General features: G+C 52.3%; 1 protein-coding gene across 1 annotated transcript in view; it reads left to right on the top strand.

Annotated features, from left to right (window-relative positions):
* The first annotated feature begins 22,307 nt into the window (after positions 1-22,307).
* DOHH (deoxyhypusine hydroxylase) overlaps positions 22,308-25,313 on the top strand; it is a 7,362-nt gene continuing 4,356 nt past the window's right edge. Inside the window, exons 1-2 of the mRNA XM_007460337.1 lie at positions 22,308-22,581; positions 24,215-24,291. Coding sequence (XP_007460399.1) covers positions 22,308-22,581; positions 24,215-24,291 — 351 coding nt within the window. The remainder of the gene's footprint in view (positions 22,582-24,214; positions 24,292-25,313) is intronic.

The following is a 25,313-nucleotide window of genomic DNA, read 5'->3' as shown; positions in this document are numbered from 1 at the left end:
ACACTGCTGGCAGCAGGGCACCTCCACCCTATGTGAGATTGCTGCTCGAAACCTCAGAAATGATGCCTGAAGTGCAGTTTCTCATCCCCCCCACCTCTCAGCACACAAAGCACCCACTCCCATCTGACTTGGTGAAACATTCAGACCGTAAAGGCATCTGGGTCTGCAGCAACCCAGAGGATGCAAACCCCACACAAAGGAAGAACAACTTGGGAGCCACAAAACTGTGATTTATGTCGGAGGCCTGACTCTTGGGACTCCATCCAAGGCTGGATGTCCCATCAGGACCCCAGAGCCCTTACACATCTCTGCATCCACTTGCACACCTGCAGGGACAGGGATCTCACCCCCTCACAGGCAGCCTTGAGCAACAGAAAGTGCTTCCTCAATCTGTCTCACCATGGTTCCCCTCCATGGGTCCCAGGGGGTGGTGGCAGAAGGAAATGCCTAGTGTGTTTAGGGCAGCCCTGGCACTGCTGACACTCAGGCGGGTCCTCCTCTGCGGGGGGCCGTCCTGGGCACTGTGGGGGGTTGAGCAGCTTCCCTGGCCCCACCCACTCGATGTCCCACCCCCAGGTTTGACAACCGCCTAAACCAGTGGAGACCCTCTGGTTTAAGGAACTCCTTAGGGGGAATAGTTGCTTCCCCTCTCTCCCCCCGCTTGAAAGGCTAGCACTGACCTCTCAGCTGCTCAGCCCTTCTGTAAGTGCAGAGAGAGAGAGAGAGACAGACAGACAGACATGCCCCAACCCTCATCTTTCCCTCCTCCCCCACCATCCTTCCACCCTTCCCCCCAGCGGCCCCTCCTCACTGTGGGACCCAGTGCAAATACAGCCTGACCCCCTTCCTGCGGTGGCTGTCATGCCTGGTAGGGATGAGACCCTCCCTGATGGTCACAATGCAATGGTTCCTGGGCCCATTCTGATCTGGGTAAGGGCATGGGGGGGTCTGGAAAGAATGGTTTGGGGAGGCTGGGGTGTAAGGAGCACACTGGGGGCAGGAAGAGGAAAAGGTGACAAGGCCAGAATGGCAGGCTCCTGGGCTGTGCCCTGGACGGCTGGTGGCAGGGAGGTGGGGAAGGGACGGGCGGAGGGGCTTGATGAGATGTGCGTCTGCAGGCTGGCGGTGGTGCACTGGGCAGAGCGGGGTGGGGGGATGGGGAGCAGGGAGACGGGGCCTGCTTGCCCAGGTGAGAATGCAGATGGTCCTGGAAAGATGGGGGGGACGGAAAGGAGGGGCCCAGGTGAGGCTGGGGGAAGTAAGGGAGGGGGGAAGGGCAGGTCTGTGGAAAGAGCAACCTTTTTTGGACGCACCGCAGGACACCCAGGAGAGGATTGACTGGCTGCTGGCCGCGTGGGCCTGCAGTCAGGAGCCAGCTTTGGGCATCAGCAGCAAATGAGGACAGGAAGCTAAGGGCGAGGGGCAGGCCACCAAGGAGCGCATGCAGAGGCATCTGAGTCCCGATTAAACAGCAGGGCCGCCCCACAAGAAACTGTGCCCGGCTGTTCCTAGCAGCTCCATTCGCAATACGCAGAAGGTGCCAACGGCCCAAGGACCCCCCAACTGGTGGACAGACAAACACAATATGGCCCATCCATACGACGGAATATTATCCAGCCACAAAAAAGGGAGGACACGCTGCAACGTGAACGAACCTTAAAGATGCGATACTCAGTGAGAAAAGCCAAACATGAAAGGCCACATACTGTATGATTCCATTTATATGAAACGCCCAGCACAGGCAAAGCCAGAGAAACAGAGTGGTTAGTGGTTGCCAGGGGCCGAGGAGGGGATGGGGAGTGACTGCTGATGGAGATGCTCTAAACTAGATGGTGGTGATGGATGCACAACCTTGTAAATACACTGAAAACCACCCAACTGTACAACTTAAATGAGTGAATTGTGGAATACAATAATTATATCTGAGGAAAGCTGTTACCAACAAAAATAAATAAGATGATAAAAGGAGGGCGAGTGAAGGACGAAGGGGGAGGCACAGGAAGTCAGGCGAGTGGGTTCCACGTTCTACTTTTTTTTTTTTACGACTCGCAGTAGTGAGATGACTAAAGGAAACAAGGCCGGGAGGGTGCACAGCACGTTCTCTCCTTCCATTCACACCTGATGACACTAAGGCAGGAGAGAGTAGTCACTTGCCAAGAACACAGGACATGCCGGTCAGGCGACCAACGTCCCGTCGAGACCGTCAGTGCCACATTCGGGGGGCTCCAGTTGCACGCCTGTCCCCTGACTTAAACACTCCCTGCCTGCACCAGGCAGGCTCCAAAGCGGCCAAAGCCTGGGGTAGGCCAGTGGGGGGTGGGCCGTGATCAGTGGAGCCGACGAGCAAGAAGCCACTGGGGCCTGTGAGGGAGCAGAAGTCAGACCACAGGGAGCTCTTGGGGCAGAAGAGGGGGAGCCAAATACTCCCTTCCCAGCTCTGCCAACCCCCAGGACCAGCCAGGACCCCCACACCCACTCAAGCCAGCATTCTACAGCCCCAGCCTCGCCGGGCCCTGTGCAGCATCTGGGGATGGAGTCCCTGTACTCACAGGCCTCCCGGTCAGGGCTCTAGTCCAAGGTCTCTCACCCTTGGCACTGTGGACATTCAGGGCCAGGTCATCCTCTGTGGTGGACCGTCCTGGGCGCTGCGGGGTGTGGAGCAGCACCCCTGGCCCCCACCCCGTCGATGTCAGGAGCGGCCCAGTCATGACAACCACAGATGTCCCCAGACATCACCAGTATCCCCAGTTGAGAACCTCTGCTCTAGAAGAGAAGGATTACAAGGGTGCTGCAAGTTGGCTGCTTTCTTAAAGGCCAAGTTCCTTGATGCCAGCCGGAAGTCCCCAGGATCAACCCTCCAGACTGAATGACTTTGGATCCTCATCTGTCTCAGTAACACTGAGCAAAAGGTCCCACAACCAACCCCACTCTGGGCCTCCCCAAACCCAGAAGTCCTGGGTATACAAAACCTGCCCCAGTCAGAGGCCCCCAAATCTACGAATGGCAGGAGACAGAGGACCTGGTGTGAAAATCGATGCAGACCCGCTTCTGAAGACTCATCAGGCTCCGAGATCCTCCTTGCCCAGCCCCAGACAGATAGCACCAGCCAGGGTACAGATTCTGAGATCATCCTGGGAAATGGTCACGATGGCACGCTGGCCAGCACAGTCACGTGAGACGCGGCCCCCAGCCACAGCAAAGCAACTGTCCTTTGAACCAAGAGCTGTCCAAGGACCAGAGCCCCGGCGTTTGGAGGGGGAGGAGCCTGCATCCTTAACACAACCCTCCTGGAGCAATCCAACCTCACTCACTATGCAAAGCACAGCTAGGCGGCCACCACACCTGCTTCCACTCTCAGGTTCAGAAGAAAAGCCAGCTCAGCATGGCCGAAACAGAAGGGGCCCTCGACATCAACAGTCACGACGGCCCACGAGACATTCTGCCCATAAATGGTCCAGGGGGACATGTACCCGCCGGCTGCATGAGGTCTGCGTGGACGGTTTTTCTTTAGGTAAACTGTCCTTGTTCCAAGTATGCTAAGAAGCGGTGGGGACTGGGGTGAGGGGGGTCGAGGCGAGTGGGGTGCAGCCTCACCAGCTAGAGGCATGAGGTCATCGCTTAGTGGACTGGGGGTGGGGGGATCTAGTTCTCAGTTTGAGAGGCACCTTGAACCAAGGGATGACTTGAGGGGAAAGAGAACAGGGAAAAACCAAACGGGTTTAGGCTGGACAGCTGCACAACAGTGGGACTCGGGCTTTGAATTGGGGGCAGGTCTGGACAGTGCAGGACCAATGGGAGGTGGGGGTCAGTTTTTAGCAGGGGAAAACGGCTGTGACGGCGTGACTGTGCCACACTTGCGGGATCCGGGGTGGCCGGGCTGGTGCTTGTTGGAAGATCCAGAATGGTCCCGGATTGGAGGGCAGTTGGGCACCACCAGGTGGTGTCATATTTTGGGGAGGTCAGTGGTGAGATGGGAGCGCTGGATTCTGGGTGGGTCATGGCCAGAATGGGTCAAGCCGTAAGGATGCGGGGAGCAGAAACCAGACGGGCTGGGAGCCAGTGGGGCACTTATGTATTCAAAACTCGTCGCCTAACTGCTTCCGTGTGCCAGGAGCAGAGAGGGGCGCGGTGAGCACAATGGGGCGCCCATACGGGCAGGGCCTCCGCACCTCAGCCTGGCTGTTCCAGGGTCCACGAACCTCAGATTGTATTTTATCCGGGCGGGGGGCGGGGGCTGGTCCGAGACTGAGGGAGTTGTGACAGCTGGGGCGGGGAGTTTCAATTTGGGCAGGCCCCAGCTGTATGGTGTGAACTTGGGAGACCCGGGGTTGACAGGCCAATGATGAAGAGCACAGATTAGGGCGTGGGCCTGCCGTTCTGGGGGACGGAGTAGGGAGTACCCCGGTTTGGGGCGGGGAGCGGTCAGAGCTCAACCTGCTAATTACAAAAAGATAGGGACGCTGACCGCGCGGGGAGGTGGCGGCCTGCAGGTGGCTCGGCTTGCGGAGGTCACGCAGGGCCTGCTCTAGGGGGAGGCTCGGACGTGGGGGTTAGGACGGGAGAAGGGATGCTGAGGTCACCCGGGCCTAGCTCGGCTTGCGGGGCGGCGCGCCGGCGTCCGGCCGGCTCCCGAGGGGTGGGGGGGCCTGAGCTTGGAGGCTTCGGGCCGGGCTGCCGGCTCGCTTTCGGGGGCCGGGCAGGCCCGCGCAGCTGCCAGGCCCGCCTGACTCGGGGGTCGCGCTCGGGTCCAGGGGGCGGGTCCCCAGACCTCGGCCGCCTCACCTGGCTCGCTCCCGTCGCCCGCTGCTTCCGCCGGCCCCGCCTCTCCCGGCGCCGCGCCGCGCCCGCCTCCGCTGAGCGCAGCTACGCCGCGTCCGGCCGCGGCCGCCGCTGACGGGATCCCGGGCTCCCCGCTCCTTAATATGGCGTCGGTCGCGGCTCCGCGCCCTCCGGCACCCTCCTCCGGGCGCGCTCCCGCGGCCGGCCCCGCCTCCGCGCTGCGTGCCGCCGTCCCGCCCCCGCGCGCCTTGGCCTCGGGTCCGCGTCCCGCCCCGCCCACCCCGCGCAGCTGTGCCTGCTCGCCGCGGGCACATCGGGACGACGTGACGTAGCCCGCGATTCGAATCAATACAGTAAGCGTGGCGCCACGGGTTGCCCAGGGCAACCGCGCGGGAACAGGATCCGCGGCCCGCGAAGGCGGCTACGTGGGAATCCGGGGGAGTGGCTCCTCTCAATTTAGAGCGTTGCTCTTAGCAGTGGACGGTCGCAGAAACAGGTACCCCTGGGCAGACCCACACAGCAGTGACGATGTCACACCGCGTGGTAAGCGCAGGTGAGACCCACAACAAGTGCATATTAGGGTCGTGCAAACCCCACTGCCTACTGAAACACGTTCACTCATTCAACGGGTTGGAAAAGAATTTCCAGACACAAGGCAGAATGTAAAAAAGTCACAGTTTATTAAAGGGAAGGGTCGCTGCCAGAACAGCGGGCTTTCTGATAGGGAGAGCTGACCGCGACCACGGGTTTCTTGTTTTTTGTTTTTTTTTTGCGGTACGCGGCCCTCTCACTGTTGTGGCCTCTCCCGTTGCGGAGCACAGGCTCCAGACACGCAGGCTCAGCGGCCATGGCTCACGGGCCCAGCCGCTCCGCGGCATGTCGGATCTTCCCGGACCGGGGCACGAACCCGTGTCCCCTAGCATCGGCAGGCGGACTCTCAACCACTGCGCCACCAGGGAAGACCACTTGTCTGTTTTTATAGCCAGGGAACAAAGGAACTTGCGAGTCATCTGATTGGGTAGGGATGCATACTTCCAGTGTGCAGAGTGGGGGAAGAACAGGACAAATACCCTTCCTTATATGGGACGGGAAAGGAGCAGGGCAGAATGCCTGGGAGGGCTAAAAGATGTAATGGTTGCTACGTGACAGAGTGATGAGTCCCTTAACTCTCTGTTCCGGCGATGCTGGCCCTCTGAGTTTATCTTGTTCTTTGTCCTTGGAGCACCACATTTCTCCCTCTCTATAAATAAGCAAATAAAACAGCAATCCTCCTTTAACATTGTACCGGTCCCACCTCGGTTAGCTGTAAGTCTAAAGCTCTCCTATTCTGTACAACCACTCCTGCTGGAGAATTTATTTGTTCTCATTAGAGTGTTAATTTGAGCTGCTAGGTTGACAATCTGTTGTGTGAGTTCGAGAGAGCTGTCGGGCAGTGAAAATAGAATTTAAAAGTCCAGGTGAGCCTGTTCCTATCCCAATGATAATCCCTAGGGCTGGTATTACAGTGAGGGCTGCCTGCTTTTGTTTATGTGATTGAGAGTATAACGGAAGCAGGATACGGTCACCGATAAGGGTAAGGTTAGGAATAATGTATGCAAGGGTACAGGTCCCCGTCCAGTTGGCTGGAAGGCATAAATAAGCATTGGATCAGCAAAGGAAATAGGTGATGATCTGTAGGGTCTAAGCAGATGCCTAAAGTGGTGTTGAAGTAGGGTTTTCCTAAATGAGTAAGGGAATATTCTGTGCCCCCAAAGGTGGTAGCTAAAGTCATTCCAGCTAAAGGGGAGAGGCAAACAATCTTTGAGGAATGGGAAAAAAGTTATAAGCCCAGTTAAAAGAAGGAATAGTAGGGTTCCACCCTATGTCATAGTACTCGGGTGTCTTGAGTTTTCTGTAGTCTTCTTAGTATTAGAGGGTTGGAATCAAAAATTGTGGTTCTGATAGGGACAACTTGGGGATGGGGTGGGGCAGATGGAGGTCCCAAAATAGCTAGCCTGTGTCCAATCGGTGGTAACATTGGGAAGTTTTGGGAAGTAAATGCTGTAGAAAGGGGAATCAAAATTGTTAAGTATGGGGATCATTTGTTTTGTCGTCAGTTACGAGGGAAACCCATGTTTGGGTAGGGGAAAGGGTGAATGTATGATTACAGGCCTGGGAAATATTGAGGAATTTACCTACAGGGGGCCCTGGTCGAGAGAGACGATACACGTAGAGGAGCCGGTTGTGCCATAGAGACTGAGAATATGGGCCTCTGAAGCCTTTGAAGGTTATAGTGAGGCCTCTGATGTATGTGGTTGAGCATATGGTCCACTGTAGGTTCTACTCTAGAATTGACGGCCCATCCTGGTCTATCGAAATATGAGAGGGCTAAATAGGATTCAAGTTGGTTCCATTCATCTGGTGGAATGGGAAATGCCTTTAGGCCATACTGACAAGACAATGGTACACATCCAACAGTTTCTGTATGAACCTGGTGAAGACTGGTTGAGGAGTTTGAGGGCTTCCTGAACTAGCGGTAAATATGGGTGATGACTGTATGTATGCACAGGAATGGAAAAAGAGAGAAGAATCAGAACGGTTTTTAGGAGGCTATGTTTAAGTGTTGATAAAGTTGGTCCAGGGTATAATCTTGAAAGTCTCCTTGGAGGGTTTTGTCCCATACTAACGGATATATGTATTGTCGTTGTTGGGTTGGGGTTAGATTCAATAGATGGGGGTTTTGAAGGTTTATATCTTGTAATAAGGAGCAATAAAATCAGAGTGCTGAGGCAGAAATCCAAGGCCAATTGGAGGGAGACGAGGGAAAGGTTATACTGAGGAGTTGACTCATAGTGCACATTTAAATTAGGAGCGGATGGTGTGGGTGGAATTAGAGTTATACCACCTTTGGGATATTTGAGTTAAGACAAAAATACCAAGAGGCAGTTCCACAGGAGTAGAACAGAATAACCCATGGGAGGGAAAAAGCCTAGAAAAAGAAAAGGAGGCTGACAAGATTAAAAAATCAGGCTATTGAGGCTTGAGGGTTGGGGGGGCATCACCTGTCTTTTGAAGAGAAAGCGGAGGCTGTCCAAAGGCTTGCGACTATAGGAGGCATCTGGTGAATCACTGGTGGATTGAGGATTCTTGTCCTCTGGAGGAGGGGCTGCCTTTAGTCATGACATATGGATCCAAGGAGTAAAGCCTTGTATTTTGTCAGCTGTTGGGGTGGCCAGCAGGGCTTGGTATGGTCCTGTCCACACTGCTTCGAGTGGTCTCCGTTCCTGTGGAAGGGTCTTAACATATACCCAGTCGCCTGCATATAAGTGGGGAGTGGTTTCTGAGAAACTGGGATCTGGCTTAGGACTATTTTGGTCCTGGTATTCCCAGATATTCTTAAGAGTCAATCCTAATGTTGGGAGATACTGTACTAAATAGTGGGTCTCTGGATTGCCCAGCAGGTCTGTGCTTAAGAATGATCTTCCACAGATTTCATAAGGACTTATATGAGGCCTGGCCTTTGGAGTAATCTGGACTCTTAAGAGAGCAGTAGCAAGAAGGGTGACCCATGTCTGGTGTGTCTCTATTGCTAACTTAGGTATTTCTTGAGGGCTTGATTGGCTCTTTCTACCTTGCCTGATGCCTGAGGGCGCCAAATGAAGATAATAACTGATTTGGAGGGCTTCGCTGATGCCTTGGGTCAGACTTGAAATAAATGCAGGGCCATTATCCGACTGTAATGAGTGTGGCATTCCAAACAGAGGTACAATATGTTCCATGAGGGTAGTGGTAATCTCGGATGCTCTCAGTCTTAGTAGGGAAGGCCTCTACCCATCCCATGAAGGTATCTACCATGACTAGGAGATACCTGAAGCCTTTACAAGAGGGCACGTGGGTGAAATACATCTGCCAATCTTCTCCTGGTTGGTTCCCCTGCCTTTGAATTGGATGGAACAGTGGCGGGGGTGTTTATAGCCCCTTCTTGGTTGGCCCAGTGACAGACCGGACAGGCCTGGGATATAGGTTGGAGGGTTGAGAGGATTCCTTTCCCTGTGAATATTGTCCCCACCAGTCTGAAGAGAGATTTGCCTCCTAAATGGGTAGCCTGCTAAAGGTGGTTTAGAATCTTCCATTGGGAGGCTTCTAGTAAAAGAAGTTTGGTGTCTGGGCTCTGTAGCCACCCTTCAGGGGTTACAGTGAACCCACGGTTTTGTCCCTCTTTAAGTTCTGATGGTGAGTACTGTGGTGGTGAAGGGTCTACACTTCGTATCAGGGGAGCCTGTAGGACGTGTTGGGGGACCCTTTGGCTTCCCTATCTGCTATATTATTTCCCTTGGTTATGTCCAACAGGTCCTTCTGGTGTGCCCTGCAGTGGATGATAGCTAATTCCTTAGGGGATTTTATGGCCTCTAATAGGTCCAGGATTTCTGGTCCATGTTTGATTGGGGTGTTATGTGTGGTCAGTAGGCCCTTTCCTTCCAAATGGCCTCATGAGCATGGACTACATGGAAGGCATATGCTGAGTCTGTGTAAATGTTAATTAGTAGTCCTTTTCCCAGTTGGAGAGCTCTAGTTAGCGCTATAAGCTCTGCTTTCTGGGCAGAGGTAGTTGCCCCATGGAGTGGGCCCGACTCTATCACCTCTGTTAAACTACTGCATATCCCGAAACCTTTCGACCTTCTCAAATGAAACTACTGCTGTCTGTAAACCATTCTGCATCTGGGTTGGGTAAAGGGGTGTTCTGTAGATCTGGCCTAGCACTGTAGGCATGATCAACAACTTCTAAACAGGAGTGTAGTAGAGGGGTGTTGGGATTTGGGCTGGGCAAGAGAGTGGCACGGTTTAGAGTGGTACAAGGCTTGACTGATATTTCTGACCCCTCTAAGAATGAAGCTTGATTTTTTTCTTTTTTTTTTTTTTAATTTTTGGCTGTGTTGGGTCTTCGTTGCCGCACGTGGGCTTTCTCTAGTTGTGGTGAGCAGGGGCTACTCTTCGTTGTGGTGCGCGGGCTTCTCATTGAGGTGGCTTCTCTTGTTGTGGAGCATGGGCTCTAGGCGTGCAGGCTTCAGTAACTGTGGTGCGCGGTCTACACAGTTGTGGCTCGTGGGCTCTAGAGTGCAGGCTCAGTAGTTGTGGCGCATGGGCTTAGTTGCTCCATGGCATGTGGGATCTTCCCAGACCAGGGCTTGAACCTGTGTCCCCTGCAATGGCAGGCGGATTCTTAACCACTGTGCCACCAGGGAAGCCCCAGCTTGACATTTTTGGATTCTACTATCTGAAATTCAACGGAATGCCTTGGAATTAAGGATATCCATGACCTGGTGCAGAGTGTCAACAGTAAGCGGTTGTCCTGTTGTCAGTTTGGAGGCTTCTTCTGTTAGTGGTACCGCAGCAGCTAATGCCCTTAGACAAGGAGATGATCCCTGAAATGTCAAGTCTAGGGTTTTAGATAGGTAGGCCACTGGGCACTAAGATGGTCCCAAGGATTGTGTCAACACTCCCAGAGCTACCCCATTTTCTCACGAACAAACAGAAGAGTTTTGTTAAGTCTGGTAAGCCTAGGGCCGGGGCATGACTAGGGCCTTCTTTATTTGTTTAAAGGCTACCTCCATTTCAGGAATCCATTTAAGAGTGAGATCTTCTGGTCCTCTAAGAGCCTCATAAAGAGGCTTAACAGGCCATAAGTAGGGATACAAATTCGGCAGAAGCCTGCCAACCTAAAAAGGTTCTAAGCTGTTGTTTAGTAGCTGCCATGGCCAATTAGGGCGTGACGTTCTGGGGGGACGGAGTGGGGAGTCCCCCGGTTTGGGGCGGGGAGCGGTCAGAGCTCAACCTGCTAATTACAAAAGGATAGGGACGCTGACCGCGCGGGGAGGTGGCGGCCTGCAGGTGGCTCGGCTTGCGGAGGTCACGCAGGGCCTGCTCTAGGGGGAGGCTCGGACGTGGGGGTTAGGACGGGAGATGGGATGCTGAGGTCACCCGGGCCTAGCTCGGCTTGCGGGGCGGCGCGCCGGCGTCCGGCCGGCTCCCGAGGGGTGGGGGGGCCTGAGCTTGGAGGCTTCGGCAGGCCCGCCCGGCTCGGGGGTCGCGCTTGGGTCCAAGGGGCGCGTCCCCAGGCCTCGGCCGCCTCACCTGGCTCGCTCCCGTCGCCCACTTGCTCCGCCGGCCCCGCCTCTCGTGGCGCCCCGCCGCGCCGCCTCCGGTGAGAGCAGCTACACCGCGTCCGCCCGCGGTCGCGACTGACCGTATCCGCGCTCCTTAATATGGCGTCGGTCGCGACTCCGCGCCGTCCGACGCCCTCCGACGGGCGCGCTCCCGCGGCCGGCCACGCCCCCGCGCCGGCGCGCTGAGTGACCCGGCTCCGTACCCACTCCGTGCGGCTGCGCCTGCGCGCCTCAGGCGTCGCTGGAGGACGTGACGTAGCCCGAGATTCGAATCAATACAGGAAGCGTGGCGCCATGGGTTGCCCAGGGTAACCGCGCGGGAACGGGATCCGCGGCCCGCGGAGGCGGCTACGTGAGAATCTGGGGGGAATGGCCCCTCTCAGTTTAGGATGTCGTTCTTAGTAGGGGACGGTCGAAGAAACAGGTACCCCTGGGCAGGCCCACACCGCAAGGATGTAGTCACACCGCGTGATAAGCGCAGGTGAGACCCACAACAGGTGCAGGTGAAGGTCGTGCAAACCCCGCTGCCTACTGAAACACATTCACTCATTCATTCAACAAACACTTATTGCGTTCCTATGAGTGCTCCTCCAGGCCCTCCGAGCAGGGAACAAAACAGATAAAAATCGCTGCTCAGGGGCTTCCCTGGTGGCGCAGTGGTTGAGAGTCCGCCTGCCGATGCAGGGGACGCGGGTTCGTCCCCCGTTCCGGGAAGGTCCCACATGCTGCGGAGCGGCTGGGCCCGTGAGCCATGGCCGCTGAGCCTGCGCGTCCGGAGCCTGTGCGTCCGGAGCCTGTGCTTTGCAATGGGAGAGGCCACAACAGTGAGAGGCCCGCGTACCGCAAAAAAAAAAAAAAAAAAATCTCTGCTCAAAATATGGGCAAAGGATCCAAACGGACATTTCTCCAAAGAAAATAATGGCCAATTCATGAGAAAATGGTCACCACCTGTAGTCCATGGAGAAATGCAAATCAAAACCACAGAGCTACCACTTTAGCCTACTGGATGGCTGTGATTTAAAAAATAATAATAAAGATAAACACCCCATCACCCCAACCCAGGAAAATAAGTGTTGACAAAGACGTGGAACCCTCACACATTGCTGTGGGATTGTAAAATAGGGAAGCGACTATGGGAACACTGGCTGTTACCCATAAAGTTATATGTAGAATTACCAGATGGCCCAGCTATTCCACTCCTACAGTTGGAGATCTGTGTGAAAATTAGTAAACAGAAACCTCATTTAAAATGGAGTAGGGGGGCTTCCCTGGTGACGCAGTGGTTGACAATCTGCCTGCCAATGCAGGGGACACGGGTTCGAGCCCTGGTCTGGGAAGATCCCACATGCCGCGGAGCAACTAGCCCCGTGAGCCACAATTACTGAGCCTGCACGTCTGGAGCGTGTGCTCCGCAACGAGAGAGGCCGCGATAGTGAGAGGCCCGTGCACCGCGATGAGGAGTGGCCCCTGCTTGCCGCAACTAGAGAAAGCCCTCCCACAGAAACGAAGAGCCAACACAGCCGTAAATAAATTAATTAATTTAAAAAAAAATGGAGTAGGGAGTTCCCTGGAGGTCCAGTGGTTAGGACTCGGAGCTTTCACTGCTGTGGCCTGGGTTTGATCCTTGGTCGAGGAACTAAGATCCTGCAAGACGTGCCTCACAGCCAAAAAAAAAAAGTGGAGTCAGGAAGCCAGAATGGGGCATTCTTAATTCCTACTGTAACTGAGCAGGATGCTATGGAGCCTTCCCGGAAGAGACACCCCCCCCCCACCTCCATGTCCTCCGCCTGCCTCCTTTTTTGTTGTTGTTTTTAAGTATTTATTTATTTGGCTGCGTCGGATCTTAGTTGTGGCATGCAGTGCGTGGGCTTCTCCAGTTGCAGCACGCAGGCTTCTCTCTAGTTGTGGTGTGTGGGCTCTCTAGTTATGGCATGCAGGCTTAGTTGCCCCGTGGCATGTGGGATCTTAGTTCCCCGACCAGGGATCGAACTCACGTCCCCTGCATTGGAAGGCGGATTCTTAACCACTGGACCACCAAGGAAGTCTCTGCCTGCCTCTTGTCTGTAGAAGAACTTTAGCCTTCTAGGCCTTCCCCAAGTTCACAAGAGTAAATTTTATCAGAAGTGAGAAAATGCAGAACAGAAGGAAAACAGTCAAGCAAGACAAAATAATAATATTTTAGCCATTAAACAAAGTCAAGGACTTTTAGTTTGTCCTCAAGGGCTATAGATGATATTCTGAGCCGTGTCCTTTGAGCTGTTTTGCAGATACTGAGACCCCCAGCAGGTGGAAGAAGTTAACTGCATGATGCCCACAAGCACGCAGACCCCACACCGGTTGGAATCAGAAGGCTGATGATGTTGACTCCCAGTTACCTCACCATCAACCAATCAGAAGAATGTCCATGAGCTGATCACACACCCCACAAACCCTCTCCCTTACCCTGTCTTTAAAAACCTTTCCCTCCTACACAGTTGGTGGGAATGTAAGTACAGCTCCTATGGAAAACAGTATGGAGGTTCCTCAGAAAACTAAAAATAGAATTACCATGTGATCCAGCAATCCCACTCCTGGGAATATATCTGGACAAAACTATAATTCAAAAAGATACATGCACTCCTATGTTCATAGCAACACTGTTCACAATAGCCAAAACGTGGAAATAACTTAAACTACAGTCTGAACCCCCAGTGTTCTCCAATGGACTTTTTGTTTATAACAACCCATCAACAGCTGAATGGATAAAGATGTGGTGCAGACATACAATGGAATACTACTCAGCCGTAAAAAGAAGAATGAAATAATGCCATTTGCAGCAACATGGTTGCAACTAGAGATTCTCATACCAAGTGAAGTAAGTCAGAAAGAGAAAGACAAATACCATATCATATCACTTATGTGTGGAATCTAAAATATGGCACAAATGAACCTATAAATAAAATAGATAAACAACAAGGACCTACTGTATAGCACAGGGAACTATATTCACTATCTTGTAATCACCTATAATGGAAAAGAATCTGAAAAAGAATATATATGCATAACTGAAAAAAATAATATAGATACATACACATAGATGTATATGTATAACCAAATCACTTTGCTGTTCACCTGAAACTAACACAACATTATAAATCAAGTATACTTGAATTAAAAAAAAAAAAAAAAAAGCAGCGGAGCCTCAGAACCGAAGGTGGGTGGTTTTGGGCTCGGCACAGACTGCTCTCTTGCTATCAGTTCCCCGCAAGCCTGAAGGTTCAAGATTCCAAGTTCTCAGACATACACAGGCCCGGCTTTTGGGTGCGGCTTCCCATATCTGCTTCCTGCACCCCTGGGTCTATCTCCACTCACTCCCAGAGCATCCTTGGGCCCGATCACACCTGGCACGCTGCCCTGAAGCCTTCCAGAGTCAACACAGCACCCAGGGTAGTCCTGTGCGGACATTAGTCTGAGCCACCAAACGTGGTCCAGATGGCAGCCCTGTGAGCCAGGCAGGTCCACTGTAAAGCCAGTTCTCTGGGGTCAGCTTTCCAACACACAGGAAGACAATAGAAAAGTAACACACTACTATGTATAAGATAGATAACCATCAAGGACCTACTGTAGAGCACAGGGAACTCTACTCAATATACTTCAAAAAAATATTTATCTTATTATTTATTTATTTAGGCTGTGCCGGGTCTTAGTTACGGCCCGTGGGATCTTTAGTTGCAGCATGCAGGATCTAGTCCCCGACCAGGTGTCGAACCCGGGCCCCCTGCATTGGCAGCGTGGAGTCTTAACCACTGGACCACCAGGGAAGTCCCTCTACTCAATATTCTGTGATAACCTATATGAGAAAAGAACCTAAAAAAGAATGGAAATAGGTGTATGTATAACTGAACCTCTATGCTGAACACCTGAAACTAACATTGTAAACCAACTATACCCCAATAAAATTTTTAAAAAGAAAAGAAAAGTAACAATAATCGGGATGTCGGCTCCATGAGGCCGGAGACGGTCTGTTTGTTTTCTGCCCTCTGTCCCAGGACAGCGCCTGCCACACAGCAGATAATAAATATTTGCAAAATGAATAACTGAATGTTTAAACCAGCAGTTGGGCTATCAAAGTGACTTCTTTGCTGTGCGTGGCATGTTGATGTTTTTCATTAATCGCCCTCATGTTTTAAAGGGGAGATTACATGTAAAATCAATTGCTGCCTGGCTTCCCTTAAAAATAGAACATCTAGGGAACTTCCCTGGTGGTCCAGTGATTGGGACTCCATGCACCCAATGCAGGGAGCTCGGGTTCAATCCCTGGTCATGTAACTAGGATCCCACATGCCATGTGGTGTGACCAAAAAATAAAGATTTAAAATTAAAGAAAAAAAAAAGGAATACCTGGCCACAAAGGGCAATGACTGGCTGGAGAGGGGTGGCAGCCACCCATAGAAGGAGCCTGGGTGCCCCAGGCCCCTGTTATGTTTGATTCACCCCCTTATGCTTCTTGCCTGACCCAGAAAGCAGGAGATGGCTGAGAACAGGACCATGAGTAGCCAGGCGAATTCTGTCTCCTGATCAAAGTGACCACCTTGTGAAGGCTGCCAGCTCACCCTGAAGGGGCTGCTGTCACATCCCTAACAAATGTCAAAATAAAATAGTACAGTAAAAAGAATTCAAGCAGCACCGGGAGGTATAAGATTTAATGTAAGTACTCTGGGTAAATTGTTGGCCATTTTTCAAAACTTTTACCCATATGTAATTTACATATCTAAATCCATTTAAGTAAATGAGATCACATTATTGATGCTGTGCCTTGCTCTTCACTTTTTGGAAGTACATCTTGGACCACTTTTCATACAACGTGGGTAGATCTTCCCATCCTTTTGTAGGTCTCAAACCCATGTCCCATGCATTGGCAGGCAGATTCTTAACCACTGCGCCACCAGGGAAGCCCTTTTTTGCCATTTTAAATAATGTTGCAATGAATACTTCTTTTTTCACTTTTCTTTACACTAGTGTCAGCGAAATTCCTCAAAATGGATTTGCAGACTCAAAGGTTCCGCATTTAAAAGTTAAGACACTTTTCAAATGTTTAACTTTGAAATGTTTAAACACCGAGAATAGAAGTAGCCCTCCTTTTCCCTGCCACCTATTTTTCCAACAGTTTATTGAGGAAACTTTCAGATGTACAGAAAAGTTGAAAGAATTTTACAGTGGACTGTCATATGCCCACCGTCCACTTTCTCCAATGAACATTTTACTATATTTGCCTTATTATGTGTTTATCCATCCTTTTATCCATCCATCAACATATCTCACTTTTTATGCATCTCCAAATAAGTCACACACTTCACATCCATTAGGATGGCTACTATCAAAACAGAAAATAACAACTGCTGGGGAGAATGTGGAGGAATTGGAATCCTTGAATGTTGCTGCTGGGAATGTAAAATGGTGCAGCTGCTGTGGACAAAGTTCAGCAGTTCCTCAAAAAGTTAAACATAGAACTACCATATGATCCAGATATTCCACTCCTGGTTATATGCCCCAAAGATTTGAAAATAGGGAATCAAAGAGGTACTTGTACACCAATGTTCAGAGCAGCATTATTTACAATAGCCAAAAGCTGGAGACAATCCAAATGTCCATTGAGGGATGAACAGATAAACAAAATGTGGTCCGTTCATGCAATAGGAAGGAAATTAAAAAGGAAGGAAATTGTGATTCACGCTACAACGTGGATGAACCCTGAGGATAACTATGCTCAGTGAAATAAGCCAGACACAAAAGGACAAATATTGTTTGATTCCACTTTCTAAGTTTCCTAGAGTAGTCAAAATCAGAGACAGAAAATATAATAGAGGTTACCAGGGCCTGAGGCCACTGTGACTAATGCTTTGATGAACATGGATGTACAATTATCTGAGTCCCTGCTTTCATTTCTCTTGGGTGTAACTAGGAGTGGAATTGCTGGATCATATGGTTGTTCTATGTTTAACTTTTTGAGGAACCACTACATTCTTTTTTTTCTTCCTCTCCCGCTGCGGAGCACAGGCTCCGGACGTGCAGGCTCAGCGGCCATGGCTCACGGGCCCAGCCGCTCCGCGGCACGTGGGATCTTCCCGGACCGGGGCACGAACCCGTGTCCCCTGCATCGGCAGGCGGACTCTCAACCACTGCGCCACCAGGGAAGCCCCCGCTATATTCTTTTGACACAATCACTTACAAGCTCTCTTTTCTCTGGCTGGTGGCAGCCAGTGGTGGCTTGGACCTTCATGGGGGCGGTAGATGAGCAAAGTACCTGAATTCCGACTCTATTTCAGAGGCAGAGTTAACAGGACCCTGGATGTCTAGGATGGGGAGGCTAATGGTTCATGGTTGCTCCATCCTTCCTACGTGTCAAAAACCTTGTACTTAGCCTTAACATAACTCTTTCTTCCAAATGCCGTATCCAATCCAGCCACAAATCCTGTTTGCTCCACCTTCAGAATTAATCCAGAATCTGAATACTCTCTCCCTTCACCGTCCCTCCTGTCTGTTTTCTACTCACCAGCCTGAATGATCCTGTTAACAGTCAGAGTATGCCATTTCCCTGATTACGACACTCCAGTGGTTTCTCATTTTGTCAGAGTAAAGCCAAGTCCTTCCTAAAACTGCCCACCCCATACACGCACCAACGTGACTATTGTTTCCTCCTCAGCCTGTCACCACCTAATATGTATTTTTACTTATCCTATTACTGTTTGTCTCCTTCAGACAACCAGACTGTGAGGTTGATAAGGGTAAGGGCTGCAGGCCGTCTTGTCCTCAGCGCCCATAAACTATTTGTTAAATGAATGAATAAATGAACGACTGGATCAAGTCCTTGTTTTCATCCCTCCCAATCTCGCGTCTAGCCACGCGAGTCCATTGGCCGCGCCCCTGAAACTTACCACGCCCCAGGGACACGACGCATGCTCTATCGCTAGGCGGCCCCACCTCCGGGCTGAATCGGCACAAACCATTTCCACTCGTCGTACCGGCTGGGGAGGCCGGAGAAAATCTCTTGCAGGGAGAGGATGAACGTTGCCCTTCCCTTTCCCTGAGAAATGCCTTAGACTCCGCCTTATGTGTGAGTGTGAGCTTTGGCATCGGTGCTAACTCGCGCTTCCGAGCCTCCTCACGCTGCGGAGCCTTTGACTAGATTTCCCCCTCGGTGCTGCGTTGGTACCGTCCGGCTCTGTCACGTGGGCGGCAAGATGGCGGCCCCCAGAGCGCTTTAGAAGCGTTGCGGGTGGTGGCAGCGGCGGGAGCAGGCCGGTCCGGTAGGTCCTCTGATCCGGGAGCTCGCTGGGGCGTTCCGGCGGCGGGGGAAACGTGGAGGACGCCTCGTTGGGGGTCCCGGCTCTGGGATTCTTTGGCTGGGGGGGTCGAAGAGCTTCCTTCTGACAGGTCCCGGCAAGCTCTTCCCCATGAATTCTGGAGACTCTGCCTCCGGGGATCTCTTCACTAAAGAGTCAGCACGTGGGGCGGGGGTCCCATGTTGGGCAACCCCTTTCTTGGGGTTCTGGGAAAACCAACCTGTGAGGGATCCAGTACTGGGGGATCCACATAAACAGAGCTGGAGACACACAGTTCCTGGGAGTCTCTTCCAACGAGAGTTGGGGAGCTGGTCGTCGCTGGGGGATCCTGCCGGCAGCCCCGAGGTATGCCATGTCGGGGCGACCCCTCTCTGAGGGGCGCGTCTAGTTATGGGAGATATATATATATATTTTTTTTTGCGGTACGCGGGCCTCTCACTGTTGTGGCCTCTCCCGTTGCGGAGCACAGGCTCCGGACGCGCAGGCTCAGCGGCCATGGCTCACGGGCCCAGCCGCTCCGCGCTATGTGTGATCTTCCCGGACCGGGGCACGAACCCTTGTCCCCTCATTGGCAGGCGGACTCTCAACCACTGCGCCACCAGGGAAGCCCTATCGGAGATCTTTTTGTTGGTAATTCTTGGTTTAGAAAATCCTCAAGGGAGCGGATTCCCAGATTCTGCCTTGGTTGGGGGCTGATCCCCTCAACCCCATGTCCATACCCCTGTCCCCCTTCCCACTGAAAAATGGGCCTAATATATGGGTAGCGGGCTTCCAGGTGTACCCCCTTACTTGTCCTCCTGCGTATAGAGGTGGGTGTTGGGCTCCCTGTGGAGATTTTTTTTTAAATAAATAATTTATTTATGGCTGCGTTGGGTCTTCGTTGCTGCGCGCAGGCTTCCTCTAGTTGCGGTGAGCGGGGGCTGCTCTTCGTTGCGGTGCGCAGGCTTCTCACTGCGGTGGCTCCTCTTGTTGAGGAGAACAGGTTCTAGGCGCGTGGGCTCAGTAGTTGTGTTCCGCGGGCTCTAGAGAGTCGGTTCACTAGTTACGGCGCACGGACTTAGTTGCTCCGCGCCATGTGGGATCTTCCCGGACCACGGCTCGAACCCGTGTCCCCTGCATTGGCAGGTGGATTCTTAACCACTGCGCCACCAGGGAAGGCCCTCCCTGTGGAAATATTTAATACCAACTCTGGTTTATCAAGTGCCTACTAAGTACCAGCAGTCGGTACTAAGTGCTCTATGAGCATCATTCCATTCACAGCAACTCTGTGATTGATTGTCCATGTGCCCTTTACGCCTATTTTACAGATGATACAGATTTATACTGTGTATAAACCACTCAGTACCGTGCCTGGCAGGCAGTGGGTGCCCAATTCATTCAACAATACTTATTGAGTGCCTGCTGCCATAGCGACAGACACTGTGCTGGGCCTTGGGGATACAACAGCGAACAAAATAGTGTGTGTCTCTCCTTTGTGTCTTGAGGGAGGCCCTGTACAGACCGGGATTCATGAGTCCTGGGCGCTGTCTGCACTTGACTTGCTGTGTGACCCCAGACAGGTCACAGCTCATCTGTGTAGAAAGAGTTGGGTCTCGATGGTCCATAATGCCTTGCCAGCTTGCTCACCCCTGGCTTCTGTGGTTTCTGATGATCACTCTTTTGCATGTCACCTTCTTTGATGGTCACCTGTGCGCAGGCATCTGCACTTCCCCCATTATACCTGCTCAGCCCTACTGACGCCTCTGGGAGCTACAGCCTGCTTGTCAGGTTCACGAAGCATGTCATTAGTCTGGAGGATGGAGCCCAGCCTCAGCTGTGTCCTTTAATCTTAATCCATCTATTCAACGTGGCGTTTGTGGTTTAGAGCTTGACTCGGGAGCCCGGCTGCCTGGATTTATAACTCTTCAGCGGTTCCTAAGCAAGTGATTGACCTCTTTGTGCTTGTGTGTCCTCCGCAGTAAAATGGTGACAATCATGGTGCTTGTCTCAAAGAGTTATGGCGAGGATGGAATGAGTTCAGGAATGTGGCACATAGCACATCCTATATAAATGTCAGATGCTGTTATTATTATGGTCATTGTTCTTACTGAGGAGTTGTGGGCTGGGAGTACAGCCCTGACTAAGAGAGACTCAGTCCCTGCCTTCAGAGCTCTCATACGAGGGTTAAGACCAACCATAAGCAGCTAAAACGAAATATCAAATATGATATCTCGTGGTGGTAATTGCTTCAAAGAAAGATAAAGCAGAACAAGACCGGGATCAGGGAAGGCTTCCCCAAGGAGGTGGCATTTACGACCCAAGGAAATGAGAGAGTGAGCATGGGGGCATTTGGTGAAGAGTGTTCCTGAGGGTGAGAATAGCCCGTGCAGAGACCCTGGGGCAGGACTGTGCCTGGTGTGTTGGAGGAACAGTGGAGAAGCCTGGTTGGTGGAGCAGAGTGAGTGAGGGGGAGAGAGGGAGGAGGGGAGGGTGGGGAGGTGATGGGGGCCGGTCGTGCAGGGCCGTTGGGACAGTTAAGGAGTTTGGAGTCTTGAGGCCCATAGGAGGATTTTGTGAGGGAGTCACAGGGTCCAGTTTATATACTGAAAGGATTCTTTTATTAGTTACCTGTGCTTTGTAACAAATTACCCCATACTTAGTAGCTTTAAAGAATAGTAAACACTACTTTCCACAGTCTCTGTGGGCCAGGCATCTGGGCCTGGTTTAGCCAGGTGGTTTTGGCTCTCATCTCTTGTGATGCTGCAGTGCAGACACTGGCTGGGGCTGCGTCATCTGAAGGCTGGAGAAGCTGCTCTCAACCCGCTGCTCTCACCTGGCTGTTGGTGGGAGGCCTCGTTCCCCACCACTTGGGCCCCTACATACGGCTGGTTGAACCTCCTCACAGTATGGCTGCTGGCTTCCGCTAGAGCCAGCAAGGAGGAAGCCACAGTGTCCCTTATGACCTTCAGAAGTCACACTGCCATTTCTCCCATATCCTGTTATTCACCCAGGTCAGCTCTATTTGGTGTGGGAGGGGGCCACACAGGGCACGGATACCAGGAGGTGGGGGTCATTGAGGGTCATCTTGGGGACCAGCTACCACATTCCCTCTGGCTGCTGTGTAGAGAGCAGACCAGCAGAGGTCATTGCCAGTGGACAGTAAGTCCCCTACATACAAACCTTCAAGTTGCGAACTTTCAAAGATGTGGACATGCGTTCACATGTCCAGTAAGTTAGTTCGTGTGTCTGGCGTACCTTGTCACGTGTGTGCCTCCTCTACAAGTGGCTGTGCTTTCGTGTACTTTACTGTATGGTACTGTGTAGAGTACGGTTGTACAGTATCTTTATTTCAAGCCCAGGATGTCCGGAAGCAAGCGTAAAAGCAGCGGTGATGTAGCTGGTACTGCTAAGAACCGCCAAGCAATAATGATGGAAACAAAAGTGACAATAATTGAGAGACTGGGGCCAGGCAAAAAGATGGTAGACGTCACTCGTTCTTGTAACATGAATGGTTCAGCCATAAGAACAATTCTAAAGAATAAGTACAAGATCATGGAACATGTGAAATCTGCTGTACCAATGATGTTGACGATAATACCAAAGAAGCGTGGAAAAATGATGGAGGAGATAGAGAAACTTCTCAGTGTCCTTTATTTTTGTGTGTGTGTGTATTATCTGTGTGAAAAGTATTATAAACCTATTACAGTACTCTATAGCCGATTATGTTAGTTGGGTACCTAGGCTAACTTTGTTGGACTTATGAACAAATTGGACTTACAGAAATGCTCTCAGAACGGGAACTCGTTTATATGTAGGGGACTTCCTGTATAGGCCAGAGGCTCAGAGAGGGAAAGTACCTTAGGGAAGGCCACACAGCAAGTAGGCAGGGTCGGAGCTGGGCTTTGAACCCAGATGGCCAGGCTGGTCAGCAGTTAGGAAACCACCCCCACCCCTGAGGTCCTAACACTGAAACGAACAAGTCAGCGAGCGGCAAAGGGCACCTCTCACCTGGCCTCTTGGTTTTCTGCTGCAGGTTCTCGAGCCCACGAGTCCCCTGGTTTAGCCCAAGCCCAGCGGCAGAGCCATGGTGACGGAGCAGGAGGTGGAGGGGTTGGGGCAGATGCTGGTGGACCCCCAGAAGCCCCTGCGGGCCCGCTTCCGGGCGTTGTTCACACTGCGCGGGCTCGGGGGTCCAGCAGCCATCTCCTGGATCAGCCGGGCCTTCAGCGACGACTCGGCCCTGCTCAAGCACGAGCTGGCCTACTGCCTGGGTCAGATGCAGGACTCACGGGCCATCCCCGTGCTGGTGGACGTGCTTTGTGACACCCGCCAGGAGCCCATGGTGCGCCACGAGGCAGGTGAGTGGCGGTGAGGGTGCGGGCTATACCAGGCTGGCTCTGGAAGGGGTGGGCGATAAACATTTTCTCAGGATCTCTGTCCCGGGTCTCAACTCTGCCACTGCAGCATAAGAGCCACCCTGAACCCCAGTCAACAGATGGGCGTGTGGCCGCCAGCCAGTCCAACTTTATGGGCCCTGAGATTTGAATCTCACATCACTTTTACGCATCATAAAATGTGATCCTTTTGATTTTTTTTCTTTCTTCTTTTTTTTTTTTAAACGGCTCACGGGCTTCGTTGCTTTGTGGCATGTGGGATCTTCCCAGACCAGGGATCGAACCCGTGTCCCCTGCATTGGCAGGCGGATTCTTAACCACTGCACCACCAGGGAAGTCCCCTTTTGATTTTTCAAAAACCATTTAAAAATGGAAAAACCATTCTTCGTTCATACAAAGACATATGGTGTCTTTGGATGGTGGCCGTGGATGGTCAACCCTGAGGTCACTCATTCAGTTCGCTCACCGGACATGTTTACGGACTGCCTGCTGTGGGCCAGGCCCTGTTCTCACAAGGGACTCCGACGGCAAACAAGATGGAATAGAAACATCCTTGGCGGGTCTGTGCAGCCGAGGCTGCGTTTGTATTGATGTATCCAGTGAGCTCATAGCCAGCAGGGGGCGTTGTTTCCATTTGATTGTTTTTGGGCCTTTTTAATATTCCCCATGATGATCTCCAGCTATGCCAGGCTGCCCTGGGGACCTCTCAAGATCCCAATCACCGATGCTGTTGGAGCTCTCCTTACAAAGAATGTTCGACCCCAAACCTCTCTTGTCCCATAAGCGCTGTTAGTTTGAGTGTGTGATTTTGTAGAACACCCAATCATGTTATGGTGGAAACACTTATGTAAGTGCTAAGGAGGAAAATAAAGCAGTGGACGGGATGGGGGTGCTGGAGGTGTTGCCTTTTTTTTTTTTGGCCTCGCCACAGGGCATGTGGGATCCTAGTTCCCCGACCAGGGATCAAACCCGCACCCCCTGCATTTGACGCACAGAGTCTTAACCACTGGACCACAAGGGAAGTCCGGTGTTGCCATTTTTAATTGGCGGTTACCAATTAAAAGACCTAAGTGAAGTAAGGGAGTTATCTAGGTAGATGTCTGGGGAAAGGTGCTCCAGGTAGCGGGCACAGCCTTTGCAAAGGCCCTGAGGCAGGATGGTGCTGGTCTGCTGACCCTCCTTGCCCACAGTACAACTTAAAAACCTCCTCCAGGTTTTCAGGGCTCCCCTTGATGCGCTTGACTCAGCCAACTGTTCTTGGCTCCTTGCCACCCGTGTCCCCAAGTTGTAATGACACGCTTGTCTGTGTCTCCCCTCTAGGCCATGAGCTCTGGGGGTGCGGGCCGGGGCGGGGTCTGAGTCTGGTTCCAGCAAAGCCTGATTTCTGGGGAAGGGACTGTAACTGGCACAGCTTCACGGCTGGACCGGCTCCAGCTCCTAACCTCAGTGGCTGGAGCGGCCCACAGGATACAGGCAGAGCAATGGGGAGGGGCATCACGGAGGAGGCGTTGGTGCTGGTTAGCGCCTCTCCACCAGCCGAGGCATGCAGGGCGTTTCCCAGCCAACCAACATGAGCTCTCTGCCCCATTCTTCTCAGGGGAGGCCCTGGGAGCCATTGGGAACCCAGAGGTGCTGGAGATCCTGAAGCAGTACTCCACCGACCCTGTCATCGAGGTAACGCAGACCCTCCCCCACCCCCCCTCCGTGCTTCAGGTCCAGGAACCGGCCTCAGACCCTGTGCCTGGTTGCCAGGGTAACCACCTGGCCCAGGGATGCCGAGAGAGGACCACTGCCCCACTGGGCAAACCTGAACTCTTTTTTTTTTTTTTTAATTATTTATTTATTTATTTATTTTTGGCTGTGTGGGTCTTCGTTTCTGTGCGAGGGCTTTCTCTAGTTGCAGCGAGCGGGGGCCACTCTTCATCGCGGTGCGCGGGCCTCTTACTATCGCGGCCTCTCTTGTTGCAGAGCACAGGCTCCAGACGCGCAGGCTCAGTAGTTGTGGCTCACGGGCCTACTTGCTCCGTGGCATGTGGGATCTTCCCAGACCAGGGCTCGAACCCGTGTTCCTTGCATTGGCAAGCAGATTCTCAACCACTGCGCCACCAGGGAAGCCCAAACCTGAACTCTTGATTCACATGTAACACCTGCCCTGGTCGGCCGGCCCCGTCCCCCTCTCCCCTCTCCCGGACTCCCACCGGCAGTCCCTGCACCTGTGGGAGATCCCCCAACCCACCCACTTCTCCACCTTTGCCGCCTGGGGCCACCCAGCCTCGTCCAGGGTCTCCCTGCTGCCTTCCTCCTTCCTTTTTCTTTAAATAACAGCTTTATTGAGATATGTCACATACCATAACATCCACCCTTTGAAAGTGTACACTTGGGTGGTTTTTAGTACATCCACAGAGTTGTACAGCCATCACCACTCCTCCTTCCTTTTTCTTTAAATAACAGCTTTATTGAGATATGTCACATACCATAACATCCACCCTTTGAAAGTGTACACTTGGGTGGTTTTTAGTACATCCACAGAGTTGTACAGCCATCACCACTATCTAATTCCAGAACATTCCATCCCCCCAAAAAGGAAACCCCACCCCCATCAGCAGTCACTCCCCACCCCCTCCCCCAGCCCCTGGCACCCGCTGATCTGTTTTCTGTCTCTCGATTTACCTGTTCTGGATGTTTTACACACAATG

The sequence above is a fragment of the Lipotes vexillifer genome, unplaced genomic scaffold (genome assembly GCF_000442215.2).
Source record: "Lipotes vexillifer unplaced genomic scaffold, Lipotes_vexillifer_v1.1 scaffold225, whole genome shotgun sequence".
Lineage (NCBI taxonomy): Eukaryota > Metazoa > Chordata > Mammalia > Artiodactyla > Lipotidae > Lipotes > Lipotes vexillifer.
The sequence above is the reverse complement of the archived record's forward strand: the minus strand, read 5'-3'. Positions and strand labels throughout refer to the sequence as shown.